This window comes from Balaenoptera ricei, chromosome 9, assembly GCF_028023285.1.
Source record: "Balaenoptera ricei isolate mBalRic1 chromosome 9, mBalRic1.hap2, whole genome shotgun sequence".
Classification (NCBI taxonomy): Eukaryota; Metazoa; Chordata; class Mammalia; order Artiodactyla; family Balaenopteridae; genus Balaenoptera; species Balaenoptera ricei.
The window spans coordinates 20,397,187-20,413,762 of record NC_082647.1 but is presented as its reverse complement, the minus strand read 5'-3'; the positions used below and the strand labels follow the sequence as shown (position 1 = coordinate 20,413,762).

The following is a 16,576-nucleotide window of genomic DNA, read 5'->3' as shown; positions in this document are numbered from 1 at the left end:
TTACTTGACTCTACTGGCTCTAAACAAAAAATGTCATGCCCACTTCCACCAAAATTCTTCCTAAAATCTGGGGAAGGGGAGTGGAATTGCATAACTGTAATGCCAGAAAGCCTCAAGGGAGTATCATAGTCTACCACTGGTCACACAGAAGGAGAGGCTGTCAGTGAGGAGACAGAGGCCTGGCTACACTGGCTGGGAAACTTTAGGGCAAGTTACTTGATGTGTCTGAGCCTGAAGAACAAAGTCAGTAACTGGTTAGGTGGTGAAGGAAGAAAATACCTTCCCCTAGAGGTCTGTCCAGGGGTTAAAATGATTGTGTTAAATAATTTCGTGTACTGCCAGGCTTATAATAGTCCCTCAATAGATGGTGGCTGTTTTAATATGATGCTGCTGATGATAATACTATATTTCTTGGCCAGCAGCCTTGGAACAGCAAGGATGTCCACAGTACAAAGTACCCAGGAACATTTTCACCAAAAGCCAAGTTTGGGGATAACTCCTGAAGTTCGGATTCTATTTAGGACAGGGTTTGTGGATAAAATTGATTACCCCTGCCTCAAGTCACATAAACGTAATGGATAAGAACATCACTTAGGCAATATGATTTCACTTACTTCAAAGGTTTGCCCAAATAGTAGCATCTGCACTGACTGTTTCATTTTATGTAAATAAGATAGGCAGCTGCATTACTATAAGTAGCTGGCATGGCTGGAGCAGAAGGACCCTCACCTGAATCTCTAGGAAACTTGCAGGGTAAGGTGTAACTTGAGGTGACGTGCACGTTAAATCACCCGGAAGATGCATACCTAAGGTACCTGGGCCACTTCTGGGATTAAAGCCTTTCACCTGCTGAAAACTCCTTCATTCATTTACTCAGCAAAGATCTGTCAGGCACCTACTATGTGCCAGGCTCCGTTCCAGGGGCTAGGGATAGAGCAGTGAACAGACAGCGTTCCCACCCTCATAGATCTCATGTGAAACTACAAGTCGTGAGGGGGCAGTGCTGTGGCCACACTGTCCTCCCTGGACTCTTGAGCTTAACCGTCTCTGAAGCCGAATGAGATTACAGAGCAGGATTGTTGACCTTCATTCAACTTCCTAGGATACAAAGACTGCACTACTTTCTGACCTACTCAAGCAAACCTTACTGCTTCCAAACTCTTTCTGAAGGGTCGCAGAAAACTCGAGATTCTGAAGGAGTGGAAGATACTGATACATCTTTTGCTTGTTCCTCCAGCTCTAGATCTTGGTAAACACTTTTGGGTTAAAGACCCACAGTGGTAATTAAATATTTATCAAATCTGATTACCCTCCTACTTCATTTCATGAAAAAGAAGAAAAATCCTACTGTGAGCCTAGATCCTTGGTGGCATTCTATGTGCCCGATTCTTCACATGAGGATGTACGACTCTTGGGTTAATGGGCATGATTCTGTGTCCTGTGCTGGGAGGGCCCTGATGAAACTGAGCTACCATGGGTACAGCTTTCTCAAAGACTCTTAGAGAGACCAGAGATTATGAAGACAGTTTAGAGTCAGAACACAGCCCTCCAGAGGAACTTTAGAATCCCTAGGCCTCTTTCTCCTCTGTCCACCCTTCTGCAACACAGTACAAAGGCAGGCAATTCCAGGATGGTTGCAGGTCCTCAGAAGCCCTCAAATTAGGAACTCTATCAACAAACTTCTATGGCTGCCCGACCTCTACATTCTAGGATGCAGATAAGGAAGGACTCAAAAAATGTAAGTCCTGGCATTACGCAGGGCACAGAAAATCTCAGGTGGCGTGCTGGGATAAGTTAATGAGTGTTTCTTGAAAAAAAAGACTCTATGGTTTGAGTATAATGCTGAAACATGGCATGCAGTATCCTCATCTTGGAAGCTCAGAATGTATATAAACTCTGAGAAGGCCTACAGTAAAGAAATCTGTTCTGCTTAGTTAAGCTTAGCACTCTCAAAATTATTTGGCCAAGGCACCCATCCCACTTCCTGACTAACACATTAATTTTAAAAGTTATCTAGTGCCTATTATGTGCCAGGCACTATCATGGTGATCAAGAAGTGGAAATAGTTCTGGTCTTCATGGAACTTACATATTTAACATTTATTTTCAAATATAGCTATTTAACGCAACCAGTTCACTGGGTCTGTCTATCTATTTATTGGCTGCGTTGGGTCTTCGTTGCTGCGAGCAGGCTTTCTCTAGTTGCGGCGAGCGGGGGCTACTCTTTGTGGCTTCCCATTGAGGTGGCTTCTCTTGCTGCGGAGCACGGGCTCTAGGCACGCGGGTTTCAGTAGTTGTGGTGTGCAGGCTCAGTAGTTGTGGCTCATGGGCTCTAGAGCACAGGCTCAGTAGTTGCGGCACAGGGGCTTAGTTGCTCCGCAGCATGTGGGATCTTCCCGGACCAGGACTCGAACCCATGTCCCCTGCATTGGCAGGCGGATTCTCAACCACTGCACCACCAGGGAAGTCCCAGTTCATTGGGTCTTTATCTGAGCATTTAACCTGACGAATCTCTTCAACCTACTAAACTCCACTTTAAATCCCATGATCTTTAGACCTTTAAGGGACAAAAAGTAGCAGCTACTCCTCACAAAACATTTCTGCTCTGGAAAACAGTCTGGCAAAGCCTCCACGGAAAAAGCACTGTACCCGATGCCAACAGGTGTTTGTACCGTTTGTATTCATCACTATATCTACGTACAGTGCCTGGCTCACTGGAGGAATTTAACAAATGTGTGTTTGAATGAATGGTGAATGCCAATGACCCCCTCTAGCGCCACCCCCACCCCAAATTCTGATAAGAATGACCAGGGTCAAACTCCTATGTTAGTCTCCATGGCCAGGTTGGATTTAGATTCCCTTCATTAAATGCTGAACCGTGCCAACCTGCTTTATATGCCAAGTTCAGATATGGGCACTTCTTACTTGATGATGTTATAATACTATTTGCAAATGCTTTAATGACCAAATATATCTTTCTTAATGAAGCTAATGTGTTGAAACGTAATCCCTTATAGAGGCACAGCTGGCTCATGGTCTGAACATAAAACTGGGATTCAAGTGCATCTTCTAACACCAGCCCTGCAATTTCCCTTAAAAAAATTAATATTCATGTATTTTAATTTTTTAGTCAGTAAAATAGGGAAATAAGCACTGGCTGGTCTGCCTAAATGGAGTACATTTGAAATTTATAAATAAACAAGATACCAAGAAGTAAAACAATCACTAATTATGAAATTGGATGCAAAGAAAATTTAAGAGATTTAGCTCATTTTCAATCAAATACACAGGAAATACACAGGAAATACAGAATGACTTCCTGGGTGCAATATTCTTATCAATAACAAGAAAAGATTCCGAAGAAAGGAAAGGGGATATTAATTGCTTTTCAAATAAGACAGCCTACTGAGCCCCCCCAGAGAAAATGAACAGAATCTTTAAAAATGGAATTAATTTTCCCTGGATTTCATAACACTTTACTTCTTACCTTGTCTTTACACATTCAAGTGGCATACCATTTTAAAAACTGTCATGGTAAACAGAATCTATTTTATTGTAGAGTCTTTCACAAGGTAAAGGAAATGTGAAGAGCTGAGAAAGTATGCAACCCATGTTGTTGGCATCTTAGCACTTATGATCATAACAAGCACCCAAAAAAGGCAATACTGGGCTTTAAAGCTGAACTGTACATTATCTCTTTCTCAGAGCCCTGGGGCTATCGCTGCAAAGCACAGTGGTCCATTCTAAGATCTGAAGAGAGAAAAGGAAGAGATCATTAAATTATAATTTCCATGCACAATTGGTACAAGTATTTCCTACCAACAGGACTGATATGATCCCAGAATAAAGCTGCTCAGCAGAGAGGATGGCAGTATAGTGTCTTGTAAATTTGATTTCACTGAAAGCCCTGACACATCATAATAGTGAAATCCTATTTACTGTAGCAAGCAGGATGGATAATGCTATTTAATACCTGGTATACTCTGTGCCATCAGCCCATAGCTTTGAACTCCACATTCTCATCTTACCTTAAGGTTAATACTTCTTGACAGCCTACATGGTAAATAGAGCCCCAAATTAAGTGCTGATACCATGATTTGCAAATCTTTCCTCTAAAGTTAGGCATAGAAAAACTGGCTCCAGTTAAAGGGATCATTTTTACAGGATGCACTTTTAACAGTTCATCCTGGAAAAAATTTAAGTCTCGTATCCCTAAAGCCAGATTAAAAAAGCATTTCAAGGTTACCCAAGACACATTTCCCATGAGAAAATTCAGAGAGGTTAACAGAAAAGCCAATGTGTTTGGAGGACTTGTTGAATAATGAATTAAGGATAAGACCCCCATATTCACTATACTGTATCAATTTTCTTGCCCTTAGAGAATAAAATAGGGAAAAAAAAGTCCACCCTGCTTGCTGCTTTTGGAATATCTGCAATAATAAACTTCCTTTAGGGAGCCCGGTAAGAGTGCAAAAGGGTTCAGTCTCTGAATCTAAGTTATAAATAACTGTTTCAATTATATTAACAAAGGATATGGTGATATTGGGCCTTATTAATTTCTCTACCTAACAATTAACATCTAAGTGCATTTATTTGAACTATCATTACTTGTTAATGATAAAAAAAAAATCTCAGAGCAACTCAAGGTACATGCTGAAAACTTTGCTGACACCTCTGCCGTCTGTAATGGCATTACGATTAAAAGTGACATTGGCTTCTATGCCTTCAACATCCAAACTCCTGGACCAGAGAGGCTTATCTCTTTCTTCAACTCTCGGTAACTACAGAAACCACAGAGAAACTGCCTTGATTTAAAGATGAATGAGGAGGCCAGTACAAAATTTCCAAGTGTCAAAGGAATAATCTCTCTGTCTAAGCCGACAAATGCAAACTAGCATAACCTACGGAGGCATATCTACCACAAAGTTATGCTTTTAACTATTGTGTTAAATTTGCTATATCACAGTGCATGGCCAAAACATGCACATTATTTAGTGTATATATCAGCTACCCATATGACCTAGAATCACTGACAACTGTTTAGAAAGCACCTCAGGGGGAAAACATCAAAGGGTTTTTTTAATCCCATAAATTGAGTCTAAGTAGTTATCGCCCTACCCCAAAAAAGACTGTTTATGTTTTAGGATCTCAGAGGTCAGTGGTCTGTGATTCTACCCTGTATTAATCCCTTGAAATGGCTGACCCAGCTCTGCTCAATGAGATATTTTTACAGTGACAGACTTCATCTGGTAGTAAAAATGCATAATAATTTCTTTGCATAAGGAACACACTGGGCTGGCGATAATCTGCTCTGTTGTCATTTCTCTTTATTATCATTCTTGGCATTATTTTTCCCCCAAGCTTTGCAAAGAGGAACACAGAAATGAAGGTACTAATGACAGAGAAGTCGTCAAGCAATCAAAAAAGCCAATTAATCATACAGATGAGCCCAACACTGTGATGCAACAGAAGAAATGCCACCCACTATAAGTAAAAAGGCTTTTAAAAATTGCTCATTTGATGTAAGCATGACCTTAGAATTTAATTAGCAACTCTCTCCACAGGTGATGAACTAGTAAAGTACTTTTCTTCTTAATGACAACTTATTTTTCACCATTCTCTTTGCCCTGCTCTCTTTTGCTCAGCTTGTATAATTCCCTCTCCTCCTTAATTGTATGCGGCTGACTGCAATGTGTATGTAAATAGCTGCTGAAATCCAGAGGAGCCTGTAAACTGAAAGCAATACATACCCCACTACCCTGTTGATCTGAACACTGTAACAGTACCCAACTAAGCTCTCTGATCTCCCTCAGCTCCTCAAGCCACCAGGCCTTTTACAGCTCTCTTCATGCTGTGCCAAACCCCACCATTCTCATGAACGCCAAGAGCAAAGTGCATTCAGTAGAGCAAATCAATTCAATTCATAATTGAGAAGTCAGACATGCAAGACACACTAATCATCAAAGAACTCATATCTCTAGATGTCCTGGGGAGTGAGGGGTCCTTCATCCTACAAGATCCTGGGAGAATCTGGATTCTGCCCTGTTATGACATGGCCTTGGTCCTGCCTCTCAATTTCCTTCCAGAGGGCTAAAAGACTACGGGAAAAATACACACTTTCCTGAAGAATATCCAGGCAATGGATGTTCCGGGAGCAGGCAATCCAGGCTCTAATTAAATAACCATCAAAACAGTTGATAAAACAGTTACAGAAAGTTTGTTTTCTTTCTAGAGATGGAATGAGATGACTATCCTGTAGTAACACTGTGAACATATGAATGAATGAATGCCTCAAAGACATTTCTAAACTGCCTGAATGACTATGAATTTCTTACTTCAAAGTAAAAGCAGCACAACTAGATATTACAGTAACTCTTGGGGGTATCATGCTGCAGTCGCTAAGTAATAAGACCCTGTTTATTCCCTTTTGGTCCAATTTTCCCAGGAAGTGCCAAATCCTGGGGAGAAAATTAGGCATTTTGAATGCTTAACATTTTCAGGTTATGAGGTAGCACTGATCAAGTTTTAACATCAGGACCTAAAAAGTTGTATTAGAAGCCAGAAGGAGTTAATTTACTACCCAAAGAACTAACAAAGCAATCAGCAGGATTTAACTTCTTAAGTGCACAACTGACAAACATTAAAGATGGTACTGGACAATGGCTAAAAGCTCAGGTGTTGGACCTGGCTCAAATCCAGATCACATTTTGTCTGTATATTCTTGGGCAAGTTACTTGAAGCCTTAGGACCTTCATCCAAACAACAGGGTTGACAGCCTCATAGGGTTGTTTATGATAATAAAATGACATAATCCATGCAAAGTGCCCAGCACAACATAAATACTCAAAAAATGTTATTGTTAGCTACTAGGATGATGAGGATGCTATAAATATCCAGATATTCAAAGTTAAACTTGATTTTCTCACAGGATAGATTTAGATTATTAATTTAAACAACTAATGAAGATACTAAATATTTTGTGAATACTTAAGGACTGTACACTAATAGCTTGGACCTAACTTTACAGCATAAGCTTAGTAAATGTAGGATTCGTTCACTGCACGCCTACTACGTGAGTTGTGGAAAATACAGAAATAAGAAAATGACCTTTATCCTCAAGGAGTTTACAAAATAAACACAGATAACTAATCACAGTTATCATAAATGTGGCACATTAAGGGAGGTACACAAAGCATTATGGAGAATTCCCTGAGGGACTGGCAAAGGCTTCTTAAAAACATCTAAGAACCTTTTCTTTGAAAGCTGCCCTGGGCTTTCTTTCATCAAATCACCCAACAGGAATAAATACTCTCAAGCCTCTTACCTCAACCACCAGGAATTGATATTCAAGCCTCTCTCAATTAGGGCATACCTACATGCAACACCTCTCATGTTCTTTTTTTTTTTTTTTTTTTTCCTTTTAATTTATTTATTTATTTTTGGCTGCATTGGGTTTTCGTTGCTGCACGCAGGCTTTCTCTAGTTGCGGTGAGCGGGGGCTACTCTTCATTGCAGTGCGTGGGCTTCTCATTGCGGTGGCTTCTCTTGTTGCGGAGCACGGGCTCTAGGCACACGGGCTTCAGTAGTTGTGGCACGTGGGCTCAGTAGTTGTGGCGCACGGGCTTAGTTGCTCCACGGCACATGGGATCTTCTCGGACCAGGGCTTGAACCCGTGTCCCCTGCATTGGCAGGCGGATTCTTAACCACTGCGCCACCAGGGAAGTCCACGTTCTTAAAATACAAAAGTTTATCTCACGTCCACGTCAAAGTTGTTTGATGAAGCTGGCAACATTTGCAATGAAACAAGGACTCAAAAAACTTTTAAATGGCTTTGACCTTCTTTCTCAGTAAAGAGTTGCTGCTTTTGCATACTGGTTCTGAGAAGCGTGAAATTGGTGTCCAGTTAAATTACACTTATTACTCCTCCCGAGTTAGTGAAAGGAGAAAGTTATCTCAGACTCCTGGTGAACCAGCCAATATAAATACCTGGGACGAGAAAGCTCCATTCACACAAGGGAATCTCTAACTGATAAGGAGTTTATTGAAATAGAACCAAGAGGCACACCAAGCTGTACTACAGAACTGAATGTGCTTCAAATGCTCAATAGACTTGGGTTCATAATTCTCAAATGACCATGAATTTCTCACTTCAAAGTAAAAGAAGGACAATGAGATATTAAAATAACTTTTAGGGGTATCATGCTGTAGGTGCATCACGAAATTTGCATCAAGTCAATGAAAATGAATAGTTGAGTAATAAGACTGAGCCATAAAAAAGTGATTATGTATACAATTACTGTGTTTGCATATCTAGCTGATGGGCAGATGGTACGGTGCTCTTAGAAATCATCCCTGTAATGACTCTGTAAAAGATTGAGTGTCCCCTCCTCTCCATTAATATACCACCTGCTATTCAGTGTACGGTTTCTTAAGTTCACTTGGTTAAAATAGAGAAAGATATGTACTTATATCCACTTTTAAACTTGAATTTTAAACAGGAACCTGGATTTCACTGTAAGTTAATGATTCTGCAAGTTATAATACCACAATCATTTTTTTTCTTACATTACCCACTATTGGATTGGGCATTTTACATCTTTTAACACAAAGTGTGTAGAATTTCTAACAGAAATGGTTAGACGTTGTACTTTTCACTGTCGTCACAGGAAAAACCCTCTTTACAATCTTTTGCATTAAGCCTAGAAAATGCTTCATCTCTGGACACCTAAATGTCTCTCAAATATTCCTAGATGAAATTCAATTGGACAAAATTCACCTTAGGTACTTTAGGAATGGCAGTAATAAACAAAAACAAGGTATTATAAAATGGGCAGAAGACACCAGGAAGCTGAATAACACTAAAGTAATTTTATGATTTTTAGTATCTTGCACACAATGGAAAGGAAATATTCTTTAATGGCAACAGCTTACATTTGCTAAGCTCTTTCCAGTTTTCAAGGGGCTTTTAAATGTATCATTTTATCTGGTCCCTCCAATAACTCACAAAGGTGAGTAAGGAACAGAGTATTATCCCCACTTTATAGATGAAGAACCAGAGACCACGAGAAATTAGCTGAATTGTCACAAAACTAGATGAAAAAACCATGCCTTCTGACTCCTAGTCCAGCATTCTTTCCACCACACGTTCTTAAGTATGGAGTTATTAAGTATTAACTAATAATAGTGTGATTGTTCCACCTCAGCATTCTTCTAAGTTCACTCAGCTTCTCAGATTTCAGTTAAAATTCCTAAATAACTACTTTCCAGCCTCATCTTCAAAAAAGAAAAGATGTGTGTTTGTGTGTTGTAAGAAGACGTTTGTGACAATGATTTGGTATCAGCACACCATATCCACCTGACCTTCCCCGCCTTGTTCTAACCTGAGACCAGAAACAATAGTTAACTGTTAGGCAGACCCTTTAATTGGCCAAGAGCAAATCCTCTCAGTGCCTCACACCCATCACTGAATATCTCTATCAAATTGGTGGATTTATGAGAAATGGGTAAATATTTATTAGTGCCTTTTCTTATACCTAACAGTAATCGATGAGGACTTCAAAAGGTATCTAGCATAGAAATACTTGAAAGCAAAGAAAACTATCACTGGGTGGGGAAAAAGCAGGTCCTGGTTAATCACCTCAAAAACTTTCACTCAATCATTTTATTCAGCTAACATTTACTCATTGTATCAGGAACAGTGCTCTGGATGGACAGAAGTAAAAGTAGAGCTACCACTGACTGAATGGTTACCCTGTCCTGGACACTAATATAGGTGATTTGTGAGAATTATCTCATTTAACAAATTAATGAGGTAAGTATAGCTTTATACTTTTCATTTTATAGCTGAGGAAACTGGAAGTTTACGTTAGATGCTCCATGATATGCAGCAGGTAAATGCCAGTTCAGGGATTTGAATCCAAGCCACCTGATGTCAGAACCTGTGCACTAAACCAGGCTTCTGCAAACCACAACTCATGGGGCAAATCCAGCCCGCCACCTGTTTTAGTACAGCCCTAAGAATGGTGTTACGTTTTTAAATGGTTGGGGGAAAAGAATCAGAAGAAGAGTATTTCATGACATTTGAAAATTACATGAAATTCTAACTTCAGTGTCTATATATTAGAACAGTCACACTTGTTCACTGACATATTGGCTATGGCTGCTTTCACATTACAATGGCAGAGTCGAGTAGTTGCAACAGAAACCATACATGGCCTGCAAAGCCTGCAATATTTACTATCTGGCCCTTTACAGAAAAATGTGCTGACTTCTGTGCTAAGCATTTCCACTTTATGCTTATTTAACATCTCTACCTGGATGTCTTAAGTAGCATCCCAAACTTACCATATCCAAAATCGAACTGATTTCCTCCACTACCCACATCCAGATCCGTATTTTAATAGCCTTCACCTTGGAAAATCCATCCTTCTAGCTGTAAAAGCCATAGACCTAGAATATCTCTGAGCTCTTTCTTTCACTCATGTTCAAAACCATCAGCAAATCTGGTCACCTCTGCCTGGGAAACATCCAACCACATCTCATTCCTCCACTGCTAGCACCCTGGCCCAAGCCATCACCACCCCTTTTCTGAATTACCACTATTACCTCTAAGTCCCTCTTGCTTCAGTTCTTGCCCAAGACAGCAGCCAGAATACTCTTCCACTCAAAAGCCCTCTTGGTGTTGGCCTGCTTCCCATTGCTACAGACCTCTTCCCAGATACCATCCCATTAGACAGGCCTTCCCTCTCCACCCAACCCCACACCTACACTCCTAGGCCCTGGGACTCCTTTTCCCCCGCTTTACTGTTTCCCATATTATCACAATCTGCCATTCAACATGTTGACGAGGTTTTAATTGAATTTAAGCTCCATGAGGGCAGAAGTTTAGTTCACTTTCTTCATTAGCATATCTCTGGCACTATCAGGGCCTGGCATATATTAGGCAGATATCTGCTGAATCAGTGAGAAATGGTCCCTACACTCAAGAAGCACTCAGTTCAGTGACATACAGAGACAGGTGAAGACGATCAACATACAAATATTTGTACTGAATGGGGCTGGATAGTTTATTTCTTAGTTTATCTAGTTTCTTATGAAACAACCTATTCTAAATCAATCAACTTTGGGGGTCTCAATCAAAGCAAAGAGGAAACTAGCTTTGTAACCTCATGGTCTATGTATGAACTTATCCTAGACAACAAATATACTTCATTGAACAGGGGCACTGATTGGGTCCCCAAGCTCCCATTCTTAAACCCACTGCTTCCTTTTGTTTCAGCCTTAATTTCCTTCTTTGCATCTCTGTCAAATTCTAGGGTCAGGTAAATCAGAGGTACTTCCTCCACTCCTCATCCTAACTCTTCTCCTGAGTCCTACTATTTAGCTCCTGTCCACCAGTTTTGAAAAAGACATTCATTTCTTGGCCACAAGTGCAGTGAAACAGCTTTCACAAAGACAATTTATCCTTTAAAACACTACCATTTCTAAGAACGTGCTCAAGTTTAGTCAACGTTTGGGAAAGCCAACAGTAGCACTCTACTGTTTGACCTGGAGACAATGCAGTTTCTAAACATACAGGGAAAAATATTTGGAAGCAGTTCCTTAGTAGTAAAATGCATCAATGAACAAACAACACAACAATACGCAAAACTACCAAAGTAAAAATGACATTATCTTCGAGAATGATCTGCATGCTTGGCGTCTTCATTTCCTGGCCCCTTTTTAACGAGAAAAAGCAGTTACAGTGCTAAGGTACTGATTTTTAAATATATACATGGGAACACTGCAAATGTGGTAAAAGAAGAGAATCACTGACAAGAAATAGTCATACCCTCTCCTCCAGTCTAGCCAGCTGCTCTTTGTAGAATGCATCCTGCTTCTTTATCATCCGATCTTTCTCTTCCAGCTGCTTAGCCTAAAAAAAGAAATGAAGAATATACTACATGAAGAAAAAGCAGTAACAGCAAAGCAGAAGTATAAATTGCATTAGAAATAAGTATTCAAAGATGAAGATTTTTGCAATCTATTAGGTCTCTGCCATAGAAAAAAACATTAATAAGATGAGGACTGCTGCATCTAAATGTAAAGAATGAGTCTGCATTGCACTGGTTGTTAACTATAACAGGTGTGTCCTACTTTGTCCAAGTGTTTTTGATAATGTCAGAATACAGCACAGACAGTTTTATTTAACTTCTCTTTCGAAGAGTAATTTCAAGGATTAATATTTTGCACAATAAAACTTTGATTTTATTCCAGGTATAAGACACGTGGTTATTAACCAGCTTTCTGGAGCGATAACCACAAGAAAACGCCTATATAAGATTTTGTACATCAACCTTCACGTTTGAGAACCCTTAACCTACCCAGTGAAACCAGCATATAAACACATGTATTGGTCTACTTCCTTTCTAATGAAGTAGCTGTCTTTGGCAAAAAGGGCAAAAACTATTGTATTTGTTTATTTGAATAATTTTAAATAATTAATAATAAAATAATAAAAGTAATTTTAAAACTCTTAGTTATCCCACTTCTAATTCATAAGATCTTTTTTTTACAAAATTAAAAATCAAGTAATAAAATATTTAATCTTGAAAAAAATAATGATAAAGATGCTTACTTTTGAATGTTTTTCAAGCTAAGTTTAAAAATGCATTTCTTTGAAATCTTGCCATTTGGAACAACATGGATGGACCTAGAGGGTATTATGCTAAGTAAAATAAGGCACACAGAGAAAGACAAATATTGTATGATTTCACTTACATGTGGAATCTACAAAACAAAACAATGAACAAACATAACCAAACAGAAACAGAGTCATAGTTACAGAGAAGAAACAGACTGTCAGAGGGGAGGGGTATGGGGGAGGAGAGAAATAGGTGAGGGAGATTAAGAGGCACAAACTTCCAGTTACAAAATAAATGATTCACAAATGTGAAATGTACAGTGTGGGGAATGTAGTCTATAATTAGTTAATATCTTTGTATGGTGACAGATGGCAACTAGACTTATCATGGTGATCATTTTGTAATGTACAGAAATATCGAATCACTATGGTGTGCACCAGGAACTAACACAGTGTTGTACGTCAATTATACTTCAAAAACAAACGAACAAAAAGACTCATAGAAAAAGAGATCATATTTGTGGTTACCAGAGATGCGGGGAGAGGGGAGGGGGAATTAGATGAAGGTAGTCAAGAGGTACAAATTTCCAGTTGTAAGATAAATTAATATTAGGAATGTAATGTTCAACATGATAAGATAATTAATACTGCTCTACCTTATAAATGAAAGTTCGTAAGCAGGTAAATCCTATGAGTTCACAAGGAAAAGCATTTTTTTTTTCTATTTCTTTAATGTTGTATCTGTACGAGATGATGGATGTTCACTAAACTAATTGTGGTCATCATTTCATGATGATGCAAGTCAGATCATTATGCTGTGCACCTTAACCTCATACAGTGCTGTATGTCAATTATATCTCAATAAAACTGGCGGGAAAAGAGAATGAAAAAATGCATTTCTTAAACTGTTGTTTCTATTTTTATTATGTTTAAGTGACCGTTAGTTATCTCTGAGAGAACAGAACTCCCTACAATACCCCATGTTAGAAAAGTTTTTAACATATTTTTTGTTCAATGAATGTTGAATACATGCCTGACTAGTAATTTTAAGTAATAACAGAAGTATATATTTTGGCATTCCCATTCTTGTGCCATATTTTCTTTGCAACATGATCAAGGGTCGTCTGGCTCAACCGGTGTAAGGGTGACTGTCACAATATGCTTAATTTAGGTGAACCCATTGGCTCCTTTGTTGTAGGTCATTGTTTTGCTACTTACTTTGACTTCAATATCCTGCAGCATGTTAAAAACAAAGAAACAGTTATTTAACAATGTAAGTACTTTTTTTTCCCCTAATGTCAACCAAGAAATCTGATAGATAGTATCTAAAATGCACACCAAAGACAGCAATGGGGAAAAAAATAAGAGGACTTGCTTAAACTTGGCACACATTTAAATGTGACTGTGCTATTACAGTGTGAATAGAAGATTTCAATGAAAAGTTCATGCTGCTTGGAAGCACAGGAATAATTAAAAAACAAAATATTGAAATTAGATAAAAATACATGTATATGCAAGTACATAATCTATGACTCCCTGATACAGCACAGTAAAAACCTCACTAGTCTGTCAGGAATATAAAAGAAAAAGTAAATGGAGAAAGAATTTTTGATAAAGTGTGAAGAAAATATTCATGACTATATGATCTAAAGAGAAAAGATCTTTCTAAATTCAACACATACCTCCAAAATATAAAGAAAATGCAAAAGAATGGATTTATGAGACCCTCCATTAAATAAAAAAACATTAAATAAAATGAATAAGCAAATGACAAAGAAATACCAACCTCTAACTGTGAAATTAGTGTTACTAACATATAGAGCACTTAAAAAATAAGCCCTCCACCCCACCCTGCTCCCCAAAAGAGCCAAGAGAAAAACATGCAAATGACATAGACTGGCAATTCACACAAAACAGTAAATAATAAACACATTAAAAAAAAACCCAACCCCACAAGAAATCAAAAAATGAAAATTAAAATAACAAAATTCCATAATCCATCTATCAAATTTAAAAATATAAAAATAATATTGCCCAGGATACAGGAAAAACATGCTCTTCAAGACACTGTCTGTCAGAATGTAAACTGGCACAAGTATTTTAAAAATCCATTTGACAAAATGTAAATAAGTTTGAAAACTGTACATATGCACTGAGATCTAAACACTCCACTTTTAGGACTTAAGTAATTATGGCAACATGCAAAGATATTCATGTTAAGATTATTTAGAATTGCAAAGAAACAAAAACAAAAACAAAAACAAAAACCAATCTAGGGACTTCCCTGGTGGCACAGTGGTTAAGAATCCACCTGCCAATGCAGGGAACACAGGTTTGATCCCTGGTCCGGGAAGATCCCACATGCCGCGGAGCAAATAAGCCCATGTGCCAAAACTACTGAGCCCGCGCGCTCTAGGGCTCATGTGTATCAACTACTGAAGCCCGCGCACCTAGAGCCCATGCTCCACAACAAGAGAAGCCACCGCAATGAGAAGGCTGAGCACCTCAACCAAGAGTAGCCCCCGCTCTGCACAAGTAGAGAAAGCCTGCACGCAGCAACAAAGACCCAACGCAGCCAAAAAAAAAGACAAAAAAACCAATCTAACAGTTTAATTAAAATATACTCAATATATATTAAGTAAGAAAAAGAAAAAGACTATAAACAGAAAGGACAGTATGATCTCTTTTTTTGTAGGGAAGAAGAAAAAAACAAATGACCAGAAGGATATTCAACAGAAGTTATAGCAGGGTGGTAAGCTTATGGATAGTTTCCAATTATTTTTCTTTATATTTTCCATATTAAAAATAAACACACTTTGTAGTCAAAAGACAAAGGAGGGAATTTTTTGAGGTGAGGGAACTATTCTGCTTCTTGATTATGGTGGTGGTTAGATAAGTGCATGCATCTGTCAAAACTCAAACAACTCTATATCACAAAGAATGAATTTAACTGTATAAACATTTTAAGTCGATAAACATTTAAGTCTAAATAAAGCATATTAAAATTTATAAAAACAACTATATAAATATATGGATGTGTGTGTGTATATCTCTACTACTGTTAATTTGCACATCAGTTAGCCAATTTCACTTCTAGGCATTTAATCCTAGGAAATATTAAGAAAAGCACACAAACATATCTAAGAAAATGCAGCCAACATTACTTAAAGCAACAAAAAAGTGGGAACAACAGAGGTCTGTGTAAATAAGATATGGTCCAACAACAGGATATTTATTATAAAGATTTCAGTCTAGCCATAATGATTAAACATTGAGACCCATTAAAAAATAATGTTTTAATAGAATAATTGATTTTTTAACTCAAAATATTAAAGGGGGAGAGAATGGTCACAAATTACCATGTACACTGAGTTCCTAATTTTGGTTAATAAACAGGGGTAGGGGACAGAAGGGAAGGACAGGGAAAGTTGCGCATCCAGTTATGTAGACATAGGAAAAGTGTAACGTACGCTAAGATGTTAACAGTGGATACGATACGCATAGTGGGACAGTTTTCTTACTTAGACCATTCTCTATTTTCCAAAATTTCTATAACAAAGTTATACTTCTTTAATCAAAAAAATATTTTTTAAACATATCACATACATTTATCCTTGACTATCAGATGGAAACATAACATGGTACAAAAGCTGTAAGAGTGAGTGATTCAGCGATTATATTAACAACCAAAAAAATTTAACAACTTGAACAGTTATTTATAGCATGGAAATTATTTTACCTACTACATGCTTAATGTGTTAGCACTTGATTCTCTCCCCCACTAAATGCATGACATTACCCACCATGGTTCTTAAAACATTTTCACTAAATAATGTTGCTTTTGTTCACATATAGTTGCACAGTGAGATTTCTTTTTTTAAGCAAAGAAAATGTAACAGATATTCTATTACAGCTATTTAGAAAACACTAAGAATTCAATACCACAAGTATACTG

General features: G+C 38.1%; 1 protein-coding gene across 1 annotated transcript in view; it reads right to left on the bottom strand.

Moving 5' to 3' along the window:
- The window catches only part of CHCHD3 (coiled-coil-helix-coiled-coil-helix domain containing 3), a 279,252-nt gene that overhangs the window by 85,976 nt on the left and 176,700 nt on the right, over positions 1–16,576 (bottom strand). Inside the window, exon 5 of the mRNA XM_059933355.1 lies at positions 11,830–11,913. Coding sequence (XP_059789338.1) covers positions 11,830–11,913 — 84 coding nt within the window. The remainder of the gene's footprint in view (positions 1–11,829; positions 11,914–16,576) is intronic.